This window comes from Ranitomeya imitator, chromosome 10 (genome assembly GCF_032444005.1).
Source record: "Ranitomeya imitator isolate aRanImi1 chromosome 10, aRanImi1.pri, whole genome shotgun sequence".
NCBI classification, from domain to species: domain Eukaryota; kingdom Metazoa; phylum Chordata; class Amphibia; order Anura; family Dendrobatidae; genus Ranitomeya; species Ranitomeya imitator.
Window position 1 is genome coordinate 134,589,232 of NC_091291.1, and position 19,163 is coordinate 134,608,394.

Here is a 19,163-nt window from a genome sequence, read left to right on the forward strand (position 1 = left end):
TTACAATACGGACTGCTGGATGTTGCCGCAGATCTGCAGGAAACCCTCAACGCTAAATTACTTGCGGATTCGATATCAGATTCTTTTTTTTGTTTCTTTCCGTTTTTGAAGCGATTGAGGAAAAATTAATAAAAACGCAGAACAGAAATTGTCCAATTATTTAAAAATCCCCAACGCCGGTCCATTTACGCTGAGAAAATAGGTCCGTAGCAGACAAAAGCGCAAAGGTTGGGCCAAAAATGGTCCATCAAACCGAGCCTTCTCCAGGTTGCACAATTGAGGAAGTTCAGAGAAAACTATCTGTGCACAGAGTTTTTGGAAAGTTGGAAGTTTTTTTTTTTTTTTTACACAATTGGAGCAAATTTTTTGGATCTTTTTCCTGCAGATTTCACGATGTTGAGCACGTAGGCTAGTAGTGGAGGTAGTCGCCGTCTCCCGCAGACGTGCAGTTGGACGGACGGATTGGGACGCCGCCTCGCTGCCACCAGCTCGGTGATGACAGCTCGCTCAGAATTAATACTTCTCATGAGAAAGAATGCATCACAACATTTGACGTCACTTGACATTTACACTCCGCCGTGCTTCCGGATACACCTCTCCTGTTTGCAAATCCTCAACCTGTTGATACAGGATCTGTTTCCAGAGTGGAAATGCTTAAAGCATTTTTTTTTTTTCTTTCTTTTTTTGTCGTGTCACATGTGAAAGGTTCAGACGAGGTAAAGGATTAGAGGCGCAGATTCCCTAATAATGAGGTCACCAAACTATCAGAGAAGTCTCCCTGTAAAAACGATGCTCGTAACTCTCTGCGCTACAGGTCCGGGCCGTGAGAGGCAGCGCCGGAGTTTATATTAGGGGAAGCGCAGAACCAGCCGTCCCGTAATAACCGGCCACATCCTATAATTACCTGGTAGCTTTAGGCTTTGTTCCCACAATGACGTTTTGGGAAGTTTTTGATGTTGCAGATTTTCTGCACCTATTGAGTAAAATAGGTTACTGGCATTTTTCTGAACATATGCAGCGTAAAAAAAAAAAAACTAAACAAAAACTCATGGTGGGAATGTAGCCTTATAGAGAATTGCAGATTTTCCACTAAGACCATAAAATAATAGCTGTCTGCAGTTTAAAAGGACCTCGGGTTCAAATCAGGTTTCTATGTTCAGTGGATTTTTTTCTCAACTTTCCATTTCATATCTTTATTGAAAAAAATACAAATAAAAAAATAATTTAGCAATTTTCACATTGGGACTAATACTATACTCATTTTTCATGCTCTGCACAGAAGACTTCAGCAGTCTCATCATCAAATACAGGATTACAATGACTGATAACACCTCTATATACAGAAAATACAGGATCCACCATTTACAATAGATATCACAGCTCACCTCCTCCTCCTGTACAATGACTGATAACACCTCTATATACAGTATATAACACAGGATCCACCACTCACAATAGGTGATGTCACAGCTCACCTCCTCCTCCTGTATAATGACTGATAACACCTCTGTATACAGTAGATAACACAGGATCCACCACTCACAATAGGTGATGTCACAGCTCACCTCCTCCTCCTATACAATAACTGATAACACCTCTATATACAGTAGATAACACAGGATCCACCACTCACAATAGGTGATGTCACAGCTCACCTCCTCCTCCTGTACAATGACTGATAACACCTCTATATACAGTAGATAACACAGGATCCACCATTCACAATAGGTGATGTCACAGCTCACCTCCTCCTCCTGTATAATGAGAAAAGGAGTAGCAGGAATTAAAAATAAATCTGTCCACTTGTGATCCGGTGACCAATTCTCTATAAAATGAAGGTGACAGTAAATCCCTACAAGACCTCACGCTCCCATACTTCGGTAGTAACCCCATTAATTTCCAAACGTACTAAAACGCCATTTGGATTTACGGTCGTTATCAGACGCCATTTACTAGATTATTGCAAAGTATCCAACATCTCGAGCTGGTTATGAAAATAAAATAAGAGTCGCAGTAATTTTACTCTACGCTGTGAATCCTCTCTGGGAAGAGCCGACCGCCCTCTTGTTATCTTTGGTCTCATTTCAACACGCACACAGCAAATTACGAGGGACAGATTCCACGGCTGCGCTCATCCCTCCCCAGGGGAGAGCGGCAGCGAGTTGCGCTTTTACCAGCAACTCCTCAGACACCTGGATTTATTACACGGCGATCCGCTAAGGGAACAACGCAGAGAAACCATAATTGTTTAGCAGCTACACAATCAGAAAACAATAAAATACTTAAGAAATAAAAAATATGCGAAGACCACCAACATCTTATTTTTTTTTTTTTTCCTGGGAGGGAAGGGATGGTTTTGAGGCAAAAAAAACACTAACAAAACACTATTCATCCAGTATTCTGCCAGAACTGTAGGTGCTGGAACTTTCTCTCACTTCCCAGAATGCACTGCTATGGTCATTATCCAATGGCTTGTACGGGTTCTTAAAAAGAAAAAACAAAAACATGATTCTAACAATATAGTTCAATGATCATTAGGGGGGACATACAAATAATCACACCCCCTTCAGTGCCAGCACAGCGCCATTCATGCTTATGTGGCTATGCCTGGTACTGCAGCTCTAACAAATGGGCAGATTGGCAGCGCCAGTTATAGCAATTTTTTTTTTTTTTTTTTTAAAGGAAAAAGACATGCCCCATAGGATCTAAAAGACTGAAAATGGGAGTTAAATAAAAAGTGCTGGAAAAAAAAAAAAAATCAGATAAATTGCCACCATAATGCGGCAATGCCTGCAAAAGACATACAATAAAAGAAAATAAAAAAAATAGAAAAAAAAAAAATCAATTAAAATTAATGCTTAATTTTACTAAGCAAGAAAAAAAAATAAATGCATGTGAAAAAGATTTTTTGGGGGTCCGGATTGCACCGATTTGCCTAAAGATGCAGGAATATATGTAGGTTATTACAAACATTAATAGAAATATATAAATATTATGGATACACTGCATATTTCATGTGCCAAAAGATCTCTACGATCCATAAGAAGTTATTTGTTTCCAGTGTGGACTTGTCCCCGGTGACGGTCCGTCCGCAGAAAGCGGCTATTGTCGCCCTGCAATAATGTAGCCATTAATGCCGAGCGGCGCGGACACGGCCTCTAATTGATTGAATGCTGGTTTTGATTATTTGCTACAATTTCTGAGCCAAGTGGAATTTCTCCTTCTAAAACATGACATTAGTGTTACATTCCAGCACGCTTCCCCCCCCCCAGACTTACAAAATAAAACAACACTGCACGCTGCAATATGGGACGGCGGCTTACAGCCTCGCATCACCCTCTGCCTAATTTCCATAACTTCACATAATCCACCAGGAATGTTGGAAAAAAAAAAATCTCTGTTCGCTTCGGGCCAAACTGGCGAGGATGTTTTCTTACTTCATTGTGAATGTACCGAGAGCAGAAAAAATACCAAAGAAAGCACTGATCTCAAACACCGCGGTCACAGATGAAGGACGCGTCCGGGGGACAAACATTTATTTGCGGCTAATTTTAAAATAACTAAATAACTAGGATTGTTTAATACATTGGGGCAGGAGAGGCAGCAGGAAACGATCTGGGTCAGAAATTTCCAGAGTGTACCGTGCGGCTACAACAGGAATTTCTGCATGATGGGGAAAGGATACTTTTTAGAAGCAAAAAACATGCAATCGATAAAAAAACAACTGCAAAACCTGGAGGCACTAGCCCTTTAAGAGAAAGCATGTGCATGACCTAACAGCAGAGGAAAGGCCGGCGCAGCAGAGGAAAGGCCGGCGCAGCAGAGGAAAGGCCGGCGCAGCAGGGGAAAGGCCGGCGCAGCAGGGGAAAGGCCGGCGCAGCAGAGGAAAGGCCGGCGCAGCAGAGGAAAGGCCGGCGCAGCAGGGGAAAGGCCGGCGCAGCAGGGGAAAGGCCGGCGCAGCAGAGGAAAGGCCGGCGCACCAGGGGAAAGGCCGGCGCACCAGGGGAAAGGCCGGCGCACCAGGGGAAAGGCCGGCGCACCAGGGGAAAGGCCGGCGCAGCAGAGGAAAGGCCGGCGCACCAGGGGAAAGGCCGGCGCACCAGGGGAAAGGCCGGCGCACCAGGGGAAAGGCCGGCGCACCAGGGGAAAGGCCGGCGCACCAGGGGAAAGGCCGGCGCACCAGGGGAAAGGCCGGCGCACCAGGGGAAAGGCCGGCGCACCAGGGGAAAGGCCGGCGCACCAGGGGAAAGGCCGGCGCACCAGGGGAAAGGCCGGCGCACCAGGGGAAAGGCCGGCGCACCAGGGGAAAGGCCGGCGCACCAGGGGAAAGGCCGGCGCACCAGGGGAAAGGCCGGCGCACCAGGGGAAAGGCCGGCGCACCAGGGGAAAGGCCGGCGCACCAGGGGAAAGGCCGGCGCACCAGGGGAAAGGCCGGCGCACCAGGGGAAAGGCCGGCGCACCAGGGGAAAGGCCGGCGCAGCAGAGGAAAGCCAACACCAAGTAAGTGTTGGACGGTTAGCTGTCGTAAAAATCAGTATTTTTTTTTTTTTTTTAAACACTAGCATGAGCCATTTTACAGATCACCATCTTCCCCTTTGAAGGAGTTGTCCAGGTTTACAAAACTGTGGCTACTTTTTTGTTTTATTTTTTTTGCGCCACCCCTGACTGTGCATGGTATTGCAGCTCAGCTCCATTCAGTTCAACGGGGCAGGATTGCTAAAACCAGACAATGAATTGGAAGTGGTGGTGGCGTTCTATGAGATAACAGTCATTTTTCTAGTCTTAGTGAAAATGGAACGAGACCTAAATTTTCCAAGATACACTGCAGTTAAAATGAAAAGAAAGAAAGAAAGAAAGAAAGAAAGAAAGAAAGAAAGAAAGAAAGAAAGAAAGAAAGAAAGAAAGAAAGAAAGAAAGAAAGAAAGAAAGAAAGAACGAACTTATGAATTTAGGACTGAACATAAAATAAACGTGGGGGTTTTCCTCTTTCCCCAGAAGGTTCTATATAATTTATGGATATTACTGGCTGTAAAACAATGGAACACAATTCAGAGAGGTACAAAAAAAAAAAAAAAAAAGATTCCATGACTCACGGTTATTTCTGCAGTGAATAACGTTCTTTTTTTTGTCTTTTTTCACAGTGATGACTTTTCCAGTCGCACGCGTTACTAGTCGTATAAATAGCTCCAGAAATGGGAAGTTTTCACCGCTTCCAGCTTTATATTTATAGGCCGCCGGGGTAGTGACCCGCAGGGAATATTTCCTCACATGGGCCACATACAAATACAGGAAAATCCCAATAAATAAAAGGGGAAGTTTGAAGATTTTTCTCCCAAAAAAATTTTTTTTGTTGTTGCAGGTACAAAATAATGAAACGTGGCTTAAAGGGAACCTGTCACCCCCGTTTTTTGAGATTGAGCTATAAATACTGTTAAATAGGGCCTGCGCTGTGTGTTCCTATAGTGTATGTAGTGTACCCCGATTCCCCATGTATGCTGAGAAATAACTTACCAAAGTCGCCGTTTTCGCCTGTCAATCAGGCTGGTCAGGTCGGGAGGGCGTGGTGACATCGCTGGTTCTTCCTCAGCTTTACGTTGGTGGCGTAGTGGTGAAGACACAGCGCGCGATCTGCGCTGTCATCCCTTTCGTCGGTGGGAGCGGCCATCTTCCTGGGGCCGCGCGTGCGCAGATCAAGTGCTCTGCTGCACGGGGCTTCAGGAAAATGGCCGCGGGATGCCGCGCGTGCGCATTAGAGATCGCGGCGGCCATTTTCCCAAAGCCGAGTTTGCATCTCGGCTTTGGGAAAATGGCCGCCGCGATCTCTAATGCGCACGCGCGGCATCCCGCGGCCATTTTCCTGAAGCCCCGTGCAGCAGAGCACTCGATCTGCGCACGCGCGGCCCCAGGAAGATGGCCGCCCCCACCGACGAAAGGGATGACAGCGCAGATCGCGCGCTGCTTGTTCACCACTACGCCACTACGCCACCAACGTAAAGCTGAGGAAGAACCAGCGATGTCACCACGCCCTCCCGACCTGACCAGCCTGATTGACAGGCGAAAACGGCGACTTTGGTAAGTTATTTCTCAGCATACATGGGGAATCGGGGTACACTACATACACTATAGGAACACACAGCGCAGGCCCTATTTAACAGTATTTATAGCTCAATCTCAAAAAACGGGGTGACAGGTTCCCTTTAATCACTGCGGTGCTGGAGCGAGAGATTAGTGGTGCGGAGTTTAGGGTCTTCTCCAATTAAAAACTTTAAAATGACTAATCCTTAAAGGAATTTGGAAGCTTGACAACCCCTTTAAATTTCACATCATCATGTTGGATATTCTGATTATAGAAAGAGTATCTAAATCTTGTATCAATGGTTAATTACTGAAGTTTTTTTCTATTTGGTTCTTTGCTCATTCTTCTGTATCTAGTCTTAAAGGAGTTAAAGGGGTTGTCTAGCATTAAAAAAAAAAAAGCCATGGCTGCTTTTTTTCCCCAAAAAAACAGCTCCCCTCCCCCATCTACAGGTAGCCTGCAGTTCAGCCATCCACTTCAATGAAGCCGAGCTGCGATAGCTCATAGTGGTGGGAAGCGACAGCCATGTTCTTCTATGATCCTGGACAACCCCTTTAAACATTACATGACATTAGACTTTTTTTTTTGTTTTATCAGATTTCCTGGATTATCAGATGCCAGATTAAAGGAATCTCACCCTCAGGCCTATGTTGAGAAAAGCACGGAGAACAGACATATCCATAATTTATCATTCAGAGACGAGACGCCTCTTATTGTGAGGGACCGATAAGGACGGCGACCTACAGAGAGGATTGATCTAAGCGGTCAGAACAGACGGGAACTAACCTAAGCATTTAGAGCATCTTCAATCATGGGGGGGATTAAGTCTGACACGTGAAAATTATATATATATATATATATATATATATATATATATATATATATCTCATGCTCTCTAATTTGTCATATATTCCTTTTCCACTGCATTCTGCCAGCACTATAGGTGCTGGAACTTCCTTTCCAGTCAACTCTGCTGCTACAGATGCGATAACAGCGGGAGAAGACTAGAAATCAGCAGAAGCCACCAAACTTTTACTGGAATCTCACCACAGAAAATAATCTCCAAATATCGAGGTTACACCGTGCAACTAGGCGGTGACCACAGTGTAACAAGATTCCGAACCCCCTTTTTTTCTTTTTTAACACATCATTCCTCCTGGACATATATCTAATATATAATAAATATTATATACGGTAAACATATACAAAATGTAAAAAATTTGGGTGGTACCATTCCCCATTTTCAATTTAATTCAATGACGACAACTTTTAACCCAATTTGTGATTTGTTGTGTTTGGGGGGGGGGGTCATATTCACGACTAATCTTACACATATCGCACATGTAATACCGACGTTACTTTTCTCATCTTTCAGGATGATTTTTCGTCAGATTGGAAAAAAAAAAATCATCTGTGGTTAATTAAAGGTAATTTAATCGCAAATCAAAATAGCTAATTATAAACGTGCCGGAGTTATTACATCAATTTTGGTCTTCTGGAGTGTTCCTAATTTTATACGGCTCTACCCCGCTCCGAAGCCGGGAATTTCTGGATATTGCGGCTGCCATACTCACAGGCTCCTGTGCAAAGCAGGTTTGTTTTTAGTATTTTATTTTTTAATATCGAGCTTAAGGAAAAAAGCCTAAATTATTAGTAGCTGGCAGAGTAAGATGACATTGTGGATATAGAAAGGTATCACATAGATCACTGAGGAGAAAACCTTTTAATCAGAAGAAAAAAAAAAAAAAAAAAAAAAAAAAAAGCAGCTACGGTACATAAACCTTGGTAAAAAAAAACAACTAAAAAAACGAACAAACAAACATGGGGAGCTGCTGTGGACCCTGTGCATGGAGGAGGTGAACTGTGACAGTGAATGGTGGATCCTGTGTCATACACTGAATATAGAGATTATCAGTCATTGTACAGGAGGAGGAGGTGAGCTGTGACATCACCTATTGTGAATGGTGGATCCTGTGTTATCTACTGTATATAGAGGTGTAATCAGTCATTGTACAGGAGGAGGAGGCAAGCTGTGACATCACCTATTGTGAATGGTGGATCCTGTGTTATCTACTGTATATAGAGGTGTTATCAGTCATAGTACAGGAGGAGGTGAGCTGTGACATCACCTATTGTGAATGGTGGATCCTGTGTTATCTACTGTATATAGAGGTGTAATCAGTCATTGTACAGGAGGAGGAGGTGAGCTGTGACATCACCTATTGTGAATGGTGGATCCTGTGTTATCTACTGTATATAGAGGTGTAATCAGTCATTGTACAGGAGGAGGAGGTGAGCTGTGACATCACCTATTGTGAATGGTGGATCCTGTGTTATCTACTGTATATAGAGGTGTTATCAGTCATAGTACAGGAGGAGGTGAGCTGTGACATCACCTATTGTGAATGGTGGATCCTGTGTTATCTACTGTATATAGAGGTGTTATCAGTCATTGTACAGAAGGAGGAGGTGGTGAGCTGTGACATCACCTATTGTGAATGGTGCATCCTGTGTTATCGGTCATTGTACAGGAGGAGGAGGTGAGCTGTGACATCACCTATTGTGAATGGTGGATCCTGTGTTATCTACTGTATATAGAGGTGTAATCAGTCATTGTACAGGAGGAGGAGGTGAGCTGTGACATCACCTATTGTGAATGGTGGATCCTGTGTTATCTACTGTATATAGAGGTGTTATCAGTCATTGTACAGGAGGAGGTGAGCTGTGACATCACCTATTGTGAATGGTGGATCCTGTGTTATTAGTTGTATGGTTTATAAGGCATTTTTTTGATGACATTGCTTTTAAAGATCATGTATCTTTTTTGCACCAAATATTTTTACATTTTCTGCAGATTATGGGTGTTTGGGTTCAGAGAACCCCATTGATCATAAAAACAAGACTCTGAATGATTGAGCTTCTGCACATTGCGCGGTGTATGGTCTCACCAGCTTTATATTGAGCCCCTACATCTCTGTGTGTGAAAGGTCCCATAGAAGTGAATAGAGCGGTGGTCACTACTGGCGCCATAGAAGTGTTTGGTGTTGAGGTCACGCTAGCGCACAATGGGGACTATTTGCACAGGAGTCTTTGGAACTCTTTCCTTAATGTCGGTACTGATGTCAGTGAACGGACCTCGCTCATCATCTGCCAGAAGACACAGAGACAAAGATGAAAAGAGGCGGCATTGTGGCAGCAGCTGGGTGTAATGCAATCCTCCTTTCTCTTGGGCTTTGCTTGAGTACGTCAGAGCCAAAGACAGTTATGACTGGTATGGAGATGTCAGGTACCAGAGACACCACATTGCCCAACACCACCGACATTGCACTTAACCACTTCAGTGACTTTAGAGAACAGAGATTACGTCGTGGGGGGGGTCGAGAATTCCGTCTCTAGATAAAAGTACTAGAAGTCCTGGTTGTTCTCCTCGGGGCACAGATAGACATGTGCTCGGAGCTCCGCCGCACTACACGCCGCACGTACAGATTAAGTTACAGGCACATAGTGTACACGACAATGACATACCTGACATTAATGACGTGGGACAGACAGATACAGGAACAGGTAGAGCTGCAATAGCGCCGACCCCCACCCCAACCATCCACATCAAAGCAAAAGATCTGGAGACATGCCAAAGAAAGAAAGTTACTCCTATCTGAAAATTATAAATGGGGATCACAGGCCTCCCGGAGAGCAGATTATAGGACACCATCGGGGTCCAAACATCACAACACTTCATATATTATAGATATCAGCCAAACCTGAGACGAGAAGATGACGGGCGCGTGCCCCCTGCAATGTAGGAGAAATATAAAAGGTTTGTTTGTAATTCCTTGTAAAACAAAAAGTAACTCGTTTCCATAACGTTTCTTGCAAGAGCTTTTTTTGTCATTGTGAAATTCCTAAAATATATGTTGTTAATTCCTCTAAGTTTTGAAAAAAATTCTATGATAGAATGACAGCGTATGTCCATTATCCCAATTAATTTGCTATAAAATTTAACGTAACATCTGGCGAAAAAGAGGTCGCCGGCAAAAAAAATTCACAAATACGCCAACTAAAAACGCTGCAAAATGTCTCCTGTGATTTCAGCACCGACAAGTCCTAACCCAAAAGCAGGTCTTAGGCCTCAGTCAGACGTCCGATGTACGAGTGCTCACGGATCGCGCTCACCCCTGTGATAAGTCTATGGGACCGTTCACACGGCCCAACTTTTCCTCGGACTGAGAGGTCAGCAGCAAATATTGGAGACAAGTCTGATTTTGATCCGAGGGTTGAATAAAAAATCAGCAATGCAAGTCTTTGGCTACGTGCACACGGTGGGGATGAGGCTTAGGAATATCTGGTGCGGATTCTGCCTCTCCTGGCAGAAAACGCACCTGCGGATTTGTCACGTTTTTTGTGCGCATTTGCTGCGTTTCTAAGGCTACGTTCACACTAGCGTTCGGCTAGTGTGCGTCGCGCTAGCGTCGGGCGACGCAGCGGTGACGCACGCGTCATGCGCCCATATGTTTAACATGGGGGACGCATGCGTTTTTGCTTGTTGCGTTTTCCGACACGTGCGTCTTTTTTGACGCTAGCGTCGGACCAAGAAAACGCAACAAGTTGCATTTTTCTTGCGTCCGATTTTCGTCAAAAAACGACGCACGCGTCGAAAAACGCAGCGTTTTTGCGTGCGTTTGCACGCGTTTTTCGGTGCGTTGTACGTCGCGTCGCCGACGCAGCGGCGCACAACGCTAGTGTGAACGTAGCCTTACCCCTGCGGTTTTCTATAATGGAATGGGTACAAAAACGCTGCAGATTCACAAAAAAGAAGTGACATGCTACTTCTTTTAAACCAGAGCGTTTCCGCAGAGGATTTTCCACAAAGTGCGCACAGCATTTTTTTTTCCCTCATTGATTTACATTGTACTGTAAATCATTTGCGGATCTGCAGCGTTTCTGCACTGCAAAAAACGCTGCGGATCCGCAGAGAATCCGCAACGTGTGCACATACCCTTAGGGTCTGTGGATAATAAAAAAAAAAAAAGTTCTGGCCACACTCGGATAACTTCGGAGAGGAGTCCAATTTTCACAGACAGAATGGAAAAGAGAGAATATATATATATATATTTATTTATTTTTTTTCTCCACGTACAAGAAAATTGGATGACACTCGCACCACTCTGATTTGAATAAATAGTTCAATGTCCTTGTACGCAAGAGAAAAAAACAAATTCGGACATGTTAATGAAGCCTTTCGGACCCTGCATCCGTAATATAGGTGCAGAAATTGGCCGCCATTACATCAGAAACTATCCTAGAACTCTTCGGAAAAAATATAAGTAATGCATCCACATAAATTAAAAGATGTAGATTTTTGTGCAATGGATGAGAACACATTCACTACTTAAGCAGAAAAGCCTGCTGCAAATGCTGATGTGTTGGCAGGAAAAAAATTATGCATTTTTTACATTTTTTATGCATTTTTCCTATTAGCACGGGGTGAGATCTGCAGCAAAAAAAAAAAACACTGAAAGAACTGACATGACGCAGATTTAAATCTGCAAGGAAAAATAAATAAGCAATGTATGCACTAGACTTCAGGAATCTCATTCACTGTGCTGATTGTAAGAAATCTGTGCAGGAAAAAAAAAAGGCAACAAAACCGCAATGTGTGCACAGACCCCAATTCATGTAGCAGAGCCGGATTTAACTCTTTGGAATTGCAGTCCTATGTAAAGGGCAGCACGCACGCTGCGATATTATAATCTCAGATACCAAAAGACAAACCCAGCTCTGCGTAGACAAGACAGAAATTAACCGTTACCAAGCCGACCATCGATGTTAACAATACCGGCTCTCTGCGCAGCATCATTATTACAAAAGCCGAAATCCAACATCCGGGATGGACAACGAGAACAGAGGAGCGAAACCTTATCGGTAACGTTACCGGGAGAAAGCGTGCAGTCTCATTATCACCCATAGAGGGATCGTCCCAGAAGATGGCAACTAAGGGTCAAATTGAGGAAATTAAAAAAAAGTCACAAAGAAACTAGCTTTTAGAACTTTATGTTCCATATTTGTAAATAAAAAAAGGTTGGTGTCCTTCTAGTTTATTCTTTCGGCTGACCAAAACTCACCAAAATTGACATTATAATAATATAATAACAGTGGGGGCCATTGCAAACCACTTCACCCCCCCTATATTTGGTATATTTTGCAACATAGAAGGAGGCAAGAAAATGAAGCGTTGCAATAACAGATACATTATTTTATTAAAACCACCACCTTGTACACTGAGCATTATCTAGAGATGTAGCAGAGCTGGCAATCTGTGGCTTGTACATGAGTGCAAACAGCCACAATGCAAAATAATAAAAGAGCTGGAGGAACAATTCAGCTCTGCTGCATCTGTGCAGCAATAAGCAGTGCATATAGGAAGGCACAGGGTGCAAAGTAACAAAAGCAGGCAGGATACAATGTACCACTGATTATGTACACATTCCCACACACATGGATACACAACATATGCACCAGCTGAAAAAGAAAGGCAGTCCAAAAAATCTGTAACATATATGCACAATCCAGGGTGACCTGAAAATCAGGGTCATGTAAACTTGTGCAATGTGAAGAAGGCAACACTTCTTCAGAGCTGCACTACAACTCCCAGCCTCCGATGGGGAGTGTGGGCTGAACACTCACCTACAAGTTATTTCTGCTCCATTTACAATCAGGCACATTTCTTTTATTGGAGGTGCATCTAAATATATAGGGGTATATAACACTATCAACATCTTTAAAAAAAATAATAATAATTTGTCCATAAATAGAAAATCAGATTTGCAAAATATTTTTTGGAATTTTAGTTAAAATTTTAGTAAATGAAACAAATGGGGGAGCGGCCGACTAATCACATCCTGCCCAGTTCCCTCAGCATTTATGACATGGGGTCAACATTTGCAACATTTTTTGGCATGCAGCAAAATTTGCACAAAAAAACAACAAAAAACCCGATAATCAATTTGTCTGCACAACACAGTGAAGAACGTGGAAGCTGCAAAAGCTTCACAGATATTGTATAAATAAAATGATAAAACAGACATTAGCAAATATTGACCGTCCGATTTGTGTTTTAATAAACACATTGATAGTATTTTTATTTATTTAAGTCTCTTCTGGACTCAGGCAAAAAAAAATAAATAAAAATAAAATAAATACAGCTTGGGCACTATGGGGTTAAAATGACAAGTCCAAAAAAGAAAATGAAAAAGAAAGCATAAAATGAGGAAATGTCACGGTCACATATACCGACACCCTGCGCTGGTGATGTAGAGGGATGGATGTAATACAATGGGCAGCATATGGCGGCATCTATATCCTTCGGCTGGGATATTGGGGGGGGGGTGCACACATTTTTTCAGCACTTTTTTTTTTCCCCTGGTGCAGATACAGTTATGAATGAAGCGCTCGGCATCCGCAGGTCACAGACGCGCGGTGACCTAAAAATTGGTAAATAAAGCAGAATTAAAGGCGTTAGCGACTGCGCGGCGGAGCTGGAAAGACGAGTAGTGGATTTTTACAATGGTGTGCTGGCCGATCACAGAACTAATGCGCCAAAGACTATATTGGCGCCATAGAACAATCATAAATAATACCGTAGAATGGCCAGGATGGCTGGTGCCACAATCCCGACCACCACATGAATGGCTCAGATCGGAATACCCCATGAACATCCCACCTTCATATGAAACCGATACGTCCGCTCTCCGTATATCGCCAGGGAATATGTTAGTACTATGCAACGACTATAAATAATACCGTAGTGAGGCCAGGACAACGGTTTCTGTAACCCTGGCCACCATGCTAGTGGATGAGATGGGAATACTCCTTTAATACCATGTGCATATATAAGTAAATGATACGTCCGCTCACAGTACAGCGCCGTAGAGTATGTTGGTACCACATACACTATAAATAATACCGTAGGGGGAGCAAAAGGTGACATTTCCGGAACTCTAATAGATGAGGTGGGAATACCCTTTTAGTAGCTTGTGCATATATGTAAAGGATAAACCTTAGTACAGCGCCATGGAAGATGTCGGTGCTATATAATGACTATAAATAATACCGTAGCACAGCTAGGCCAGCTGTTTCTGTAACCTTGACCAACACATGAGTGGCTAAGATAGGAATACCCACCCATTCAGTACTATATGCCTATATATGCAGCAGATACGTTTGCTATTGGTACTGCGCTGCGGTATACGTCGGCGCTTTTTAAGACCCATACATAACACTGTAGCGAGAACAAGATTTACCGTTTTTGAAAGCTGTGTAAGGCCGAGACGGGAATACCCTTCAGCAGCATGTGCATATATACATATTGGATATGACTGATCTCGGTGCAGCGCTGCGGTATACGTCGATGCTATATAACGACTATAAATAATACCGTAGTGCAGCAGTTTGTTACCTTGACCGCCATGGGAATGCCCCTTCAGTAGCATGTGCGCAGACGTAATGGATACGAGCGCTCTCTGTACAGCGCCGCAGAATATGTAGGTGATTTACAACGACAATAAATAATACCGTAGTGAGACCAGGAGAGCGGTTTCCATAACCTTGACCACCGCATGAATGGCTGAGATGGGAATACCCCTTCAGTAACATGTGCATATATACGTAACGGATACGTCTGCTCTCGGTACAGCGCCACGGTATAGGTCAGTGCTATAGAATGACTATAAATAATACAGCCGAGGTGAAGATGTAGTAAAATTCACATAAGTCGTGCTCCATATGTTTGTCAGTTAAGGGAGAAACGATACAGGAAAGGTGTAGGAGCCGGACGCGGAGCCTGGCGGCCACCGGTGCTGCCGGGTGCCCCTCGGGGGCGGGGGGCTGCCGGGTGCCCCTCGGGGGCGGGTGCTGCCGGGTGCCCCTCGGGGGCTGGGGCTGCCGGGTGCCCCTCGGGGGCGGGGGCTGCCGGGTGCCTCTCTGGGGCGGGGGCTGCCGGGTGCCCCTCGGGGGCGGGGGCTGCCGGGTGCCCCTCGGGGGCGGGTGCTGCCGGGTGCCCCTCGGGGGCGGGTACTTGCCTCGGTCTTGGTGATGCGGTGTCGCGCCAACTTCACCACAGCGAAATTCCCTTTCCCTAAAGTGCGCTCTATGTCGTAGAATCCGACCCGGACTGGACCCCTCTGGACAAGCCTCTGACAATCCGCCATGACCATGCTGGGACCCGGGCCAGGGAGCACGGAGGGGCCACAGACATCAACCGGCAGTCCGGGGGCAGGCGAGGCTGCAGGGACGAGCTCCGCTCAGGCACCACCACGCATGGTCCAGCAGGAAGAGACGCTCGGTGCACACCGGCAGCAGAGTCCGGCGCAGGCGGCAGCGCTCACTGTCCGGCGCAGGCGGCAGCGCTCACTGTCCGGCGCCGTGTGAACGGGGCTGCATCTCCGTCCGCGGAGGGTGCGGGAAAGTCACTTGGTGAAGTTGCAGGCGGCGGTGTAGCGGGAGGACGCGGCGGTGTAGCGGGAGGACGCGGCGGTGTAGCGGGAGGACGCGGCGGTGTAGCGGGAGGACGCGGCGGAGCGGGCTCGTGTCACACTCGGGAGCGGAGGCAGCTGTGCAGGAAGCCAGAGTGCAGCTCTACCGCCGCCGCCGCCTGCACAGCGCTGCGTGTTCTCAGGGCTCACGTCCATTGACGTCACGGCTGCAGGAGGGCCGGGGGCGGGGCCTCGGCGGAGCGCTTTTTTTTTTTTTAACCTTCTTCACAGCTCGCTTGCCAAATGGGTTGCCCCTAGCAACCGGAGCCAGCGCTGACGTCAAGCGCCTTCTGCATGAGCTGTCAGTCACCGAGCAGAGCGGGAGAGAGAGAGGGAGGAAAAGAGAGCGGGGCACAGGGAGGAAAAGAGAGGGGCAGAGGGAGAGAGGAAGGAAAAGAGAGCGGTGCAGAGGGAGAGAGGGAGGAAAAGAGAGGGGCAGAGAGAGAGAGGGAGGAAAAGAGAGGGGCAGAGGGAGAGAGGAAGGAAAAGAGAGCGGTGCAGAGGGAGAGGGAGGAAAAGAGAGGGGCAGAGGGAGAGAGGAAGGAAAAGAGAGCGGGGCAGAGGGAGAGAGGGAGGAAAAGAGAGGGGCAGAGAGAAAAGAGAGCGGGCAGAGGGAGGAAAAGAGAGCGGGGCACAGGGAGGAAAAGAGAGGGGCAGAGGGAGAGAGGAAGGAAAAGAGAGCGGGGCAGAGGGAGAGAGGGAGGAAAAGAGAGGGGCAGAGAGAAAAGAGAGCGGGCAGAGGGAGAGAGGGAGGAAAAGAGAGCGGGGCACAGGGAGGAAAAGAGAGGGGCAGAGGGAGGAAAAGAGAGGGAGGAAAAGAGAGGGAGAGAGGGAGGAAAAGAGAGGGGCAGAGGGAGAGAGGGAGGAAAAGAGAGGGGCAGAGGGAGGAAAAGAGAGGGAGAGAGGGAGGAAAAGAGAGGGAGAGAGGGAGGAAAAGAGAGGGGCAGAGGGAGGAAAAGAGAGCGGGGCAGAGGGAGAGAGGAAGGAAAAGAGAGCGGGGCAGAGTGAGGAAAAGAGAGGAAGGAAAAGAGAGCGGGGCAGAGGGAGAGAGGGAGGAAAAGAGAGCGGGGCAGAGGGAGGAAAAGAGAGGGACAGAGGGAGGAAAAGAGAGGGAGGAAAAGAGAGGGAGGAAAAGAGAGGGGCAGAGGGAGAGAGGGAGGAAAAGAGAGGGAGAGAGGGAGGAAAAGAGAGGGGCAGAGGGAGAGAGAGAGGAAAAGAGAGGGAGGAAAAGAGAGGGGCAGAGGGAGGAAAAGAGAGGGGCAGAGGGAGAGAGGGAGGAAAAGAGAGCGGGGCAGAGGGAGAGAGGGAGGAAGAGAGAGGGAGGAAAAGAGAGCGGGGCAGAGGGAGAGAGGAAGGAAAAGAGAGGGAGGAAAAGAGAGGGAGAGAGGGAGGAAAAGAGAGGGGCAGAGGGAGGAAAAGGAGGGAGAGGGAGGAAAAGAGAGGGGCAGAGGGAGGAAAAGAGAGGGAGGAAAAGAGAGGGGCAGAGGGAGGAAGAGAGAGCGGGGCAGAGGGAGAGAGGAAGGAAAAGAGAGAGGGGCAGAGTGAGGAAAAGAGAGCGGGGCAGAGGGAAAGAGGGAGGAAAAGAGAGGGAGAGAGGGAGGAAAAGAGAGGGGCAGAGGGAGGAAAAGAGAGGGGCAGAGGGACAGAGGGAGGAAAAGAGAGCGGGGCAGAGGGAGGGAGAGAGGGAAGAAAAGAGAGGGGCAGAGGGAGAGAGGGAGGAAAAGAGAGCGGGGCAGAGGGAGAGAGGGAGGAAAAGAGAGCGGGGCAGAGGGAGAGAGGGAGGAAAAGAGAGGGACAGAGGGAGGAAAAGAGCGGGGCAGAGGGAGAGAGGGAGGAAAAGAGAGGGAGAGAGGGAGGAAAAGAGAGGGGCAGAGGGACAGAGGGAGGAAAAGAGAGCGGGGCAGAGGGAGAGAGGGAGGAAAAGAGAGGGAGAGGGAGGAAAAGAGAGGGGCAGAGGGAGGAAAAGAGAGCGGGGCAGAGGGAGGGAGAGAGGGAGGAAAAGAGAGGGGCAGAGGGAGAGAGGGAGGAAAAGAGAGCGGGGCAGAGGGAGAGAGGGAGGAAAAGAGCGGGGCAGAGGGAGAGGGAGGAAAAGAGAGGGGCAGAGGGAGAGAGGGAGGAAAAGAGAGGGGCAGAGGGAGGAAAAGAGAGCGGGGCAGAGGGAGAGAGGGAGGAAAAGAGAGGGGCAGAGGGAGGAAAAGAGAGCGGGGCAGAGGGAGAGAGGGAGGAAAAGAGGGAGAGAGGGAGGAAAAGAGAGGGGCAGAGGGAGAGAGGGAGGAAAAGAGAGAGGGGCAGAGGGAGACAGGGAGGAAAAGAGAGGGGCAGAGGGAGAGAGGGAGGAAAAGAACGGGCAGAGGGAGAGAGGGAGGAAAAGAGCGGGCAGAGGGAGAGAGGGAGGAAAAGAGAGCGGGGCAGAGGGAGAGAGGGAGGAAAAGAGAGAGGGGCAGAGGGAGAGAGGAAGAAAAAAAGAGAGGGGCAGAGGGAAAAGAGAGGGGCAGAGGGAGAGAGGAAGAAAAAAAGAGAGGGGCAGAGGGAGAGAGGAAGAAAAAGAGAGGGAGAGGAAGAAAAAGAGAGGGGCAGAGGGAGAGAGGAAGAAAAAGAGGGGCAGAGGGAGAGAGGAAGAAAAAGAGAGGGAGAGAGGGAGGAAAAGAGAGGGGCAGAGGGAGAGAGGAAGAAAAAGAGAGGGGCAGAGGGAGAGAGGAAGAAAAATGGGGGCAGAGGGAAAAGAGAGGAAGAAAAAGAGAGGGGCAGAGGGAAAAGAGAGAGGGGCAGAGGGAGAGAGGAAGAAAAAGAGAGGGGCAGAGGGAGAGAGGAAGAAAAAGAGGGGCAGAGGGAAAAGAGAGAGGGGGAGAGAGGAAGAAAAAGAGAGGCAGAGGGAAAAGAGAGGGGGAGAGAGAGAGAGGAAGAAAAAGAGGGGCAGAGGGAAAAGAGAGCGGGGCAGAGGGAGAGAGGAAGAAAAAGAGAGGGGCAGAGGGAGAGAGGAAGAAAAAGAGAGGGGCAGAGGGAGAGAGGAAGAAAAAGAGGGGCAGAGGGAAAAGAGAGAGGGGCAGAGGGAGAGAGGAAGAAAAAGAGAGGCAGAGAGAGATAGGAAGAAAAAGAGGGGCAGAGGGAAAAGAGAGAGGGGCAGAGAAAGAGACGGAGAGAGGGAGGGACAGAGAGAGAAAAAGCGGGAGAGAGAGAGGGGCAGAGGGAGAGAAAGAGACAGAGGGAGAAAAAGAGAGGGAGGGAGGGGGGCAGAGGGAGAGAGAAAGAGAGAGAGGGAGGGAGAGAGAAGGGACAGAGGGAAAAAAGAGAGACAGGGTGAGGGAGAGGGGCAGAGAGAAACAAAGAGGGACAGAGTGAGAGGAGAGAGATAGACAGAGGGGGAGAGAGAGGGACAGAGGGAGAAAAAGAGAGAGGGGCAGAGAAACAGAAAAAGAGAGGGAGAGAGAGGGGCAGGAGAGACAGGGAGAAAAAGACAGAGGGAGAAAAAGGGAGAGAGTAGGGAGAAAAAAGAGGGACAATGGGAGAAAAACGGAGAAAAAGACAGAGGGAGAGGGGCAGAGAGAGAAAGAGACAGA

The 19,163-nt window shown here is 47.2% G+C and overlaps 1 protein-coding gene across 1 annotated transcript in view; it reads right to left on the reverse strand.

The window, feature by feature from the left end:
* SIK2 (salt inducible kinase 2) overlaps nucleotides 1-15,769 on the reverse strand; it is a 118,114-nt gene extending 102,345 nt beyond the window's left edge. Inside the window, exon 1 of the mRNA XM_069741863.1 lies at nucleotides 15,154-15,769. Within this exon, the coding sequence (XP_069597964.1) occupies nucleotides 15,154-15,288 (135 nt within the window). The 5' untranslated portion in view covers nucleotides 15,289-15,769. The remainder of the gene's footprint in view (nucleotides 1-15,153) is intronic.
* Between the last annotated feature and the right edge of the window lie 3,394 nt (nucleotides 15,770-19,163).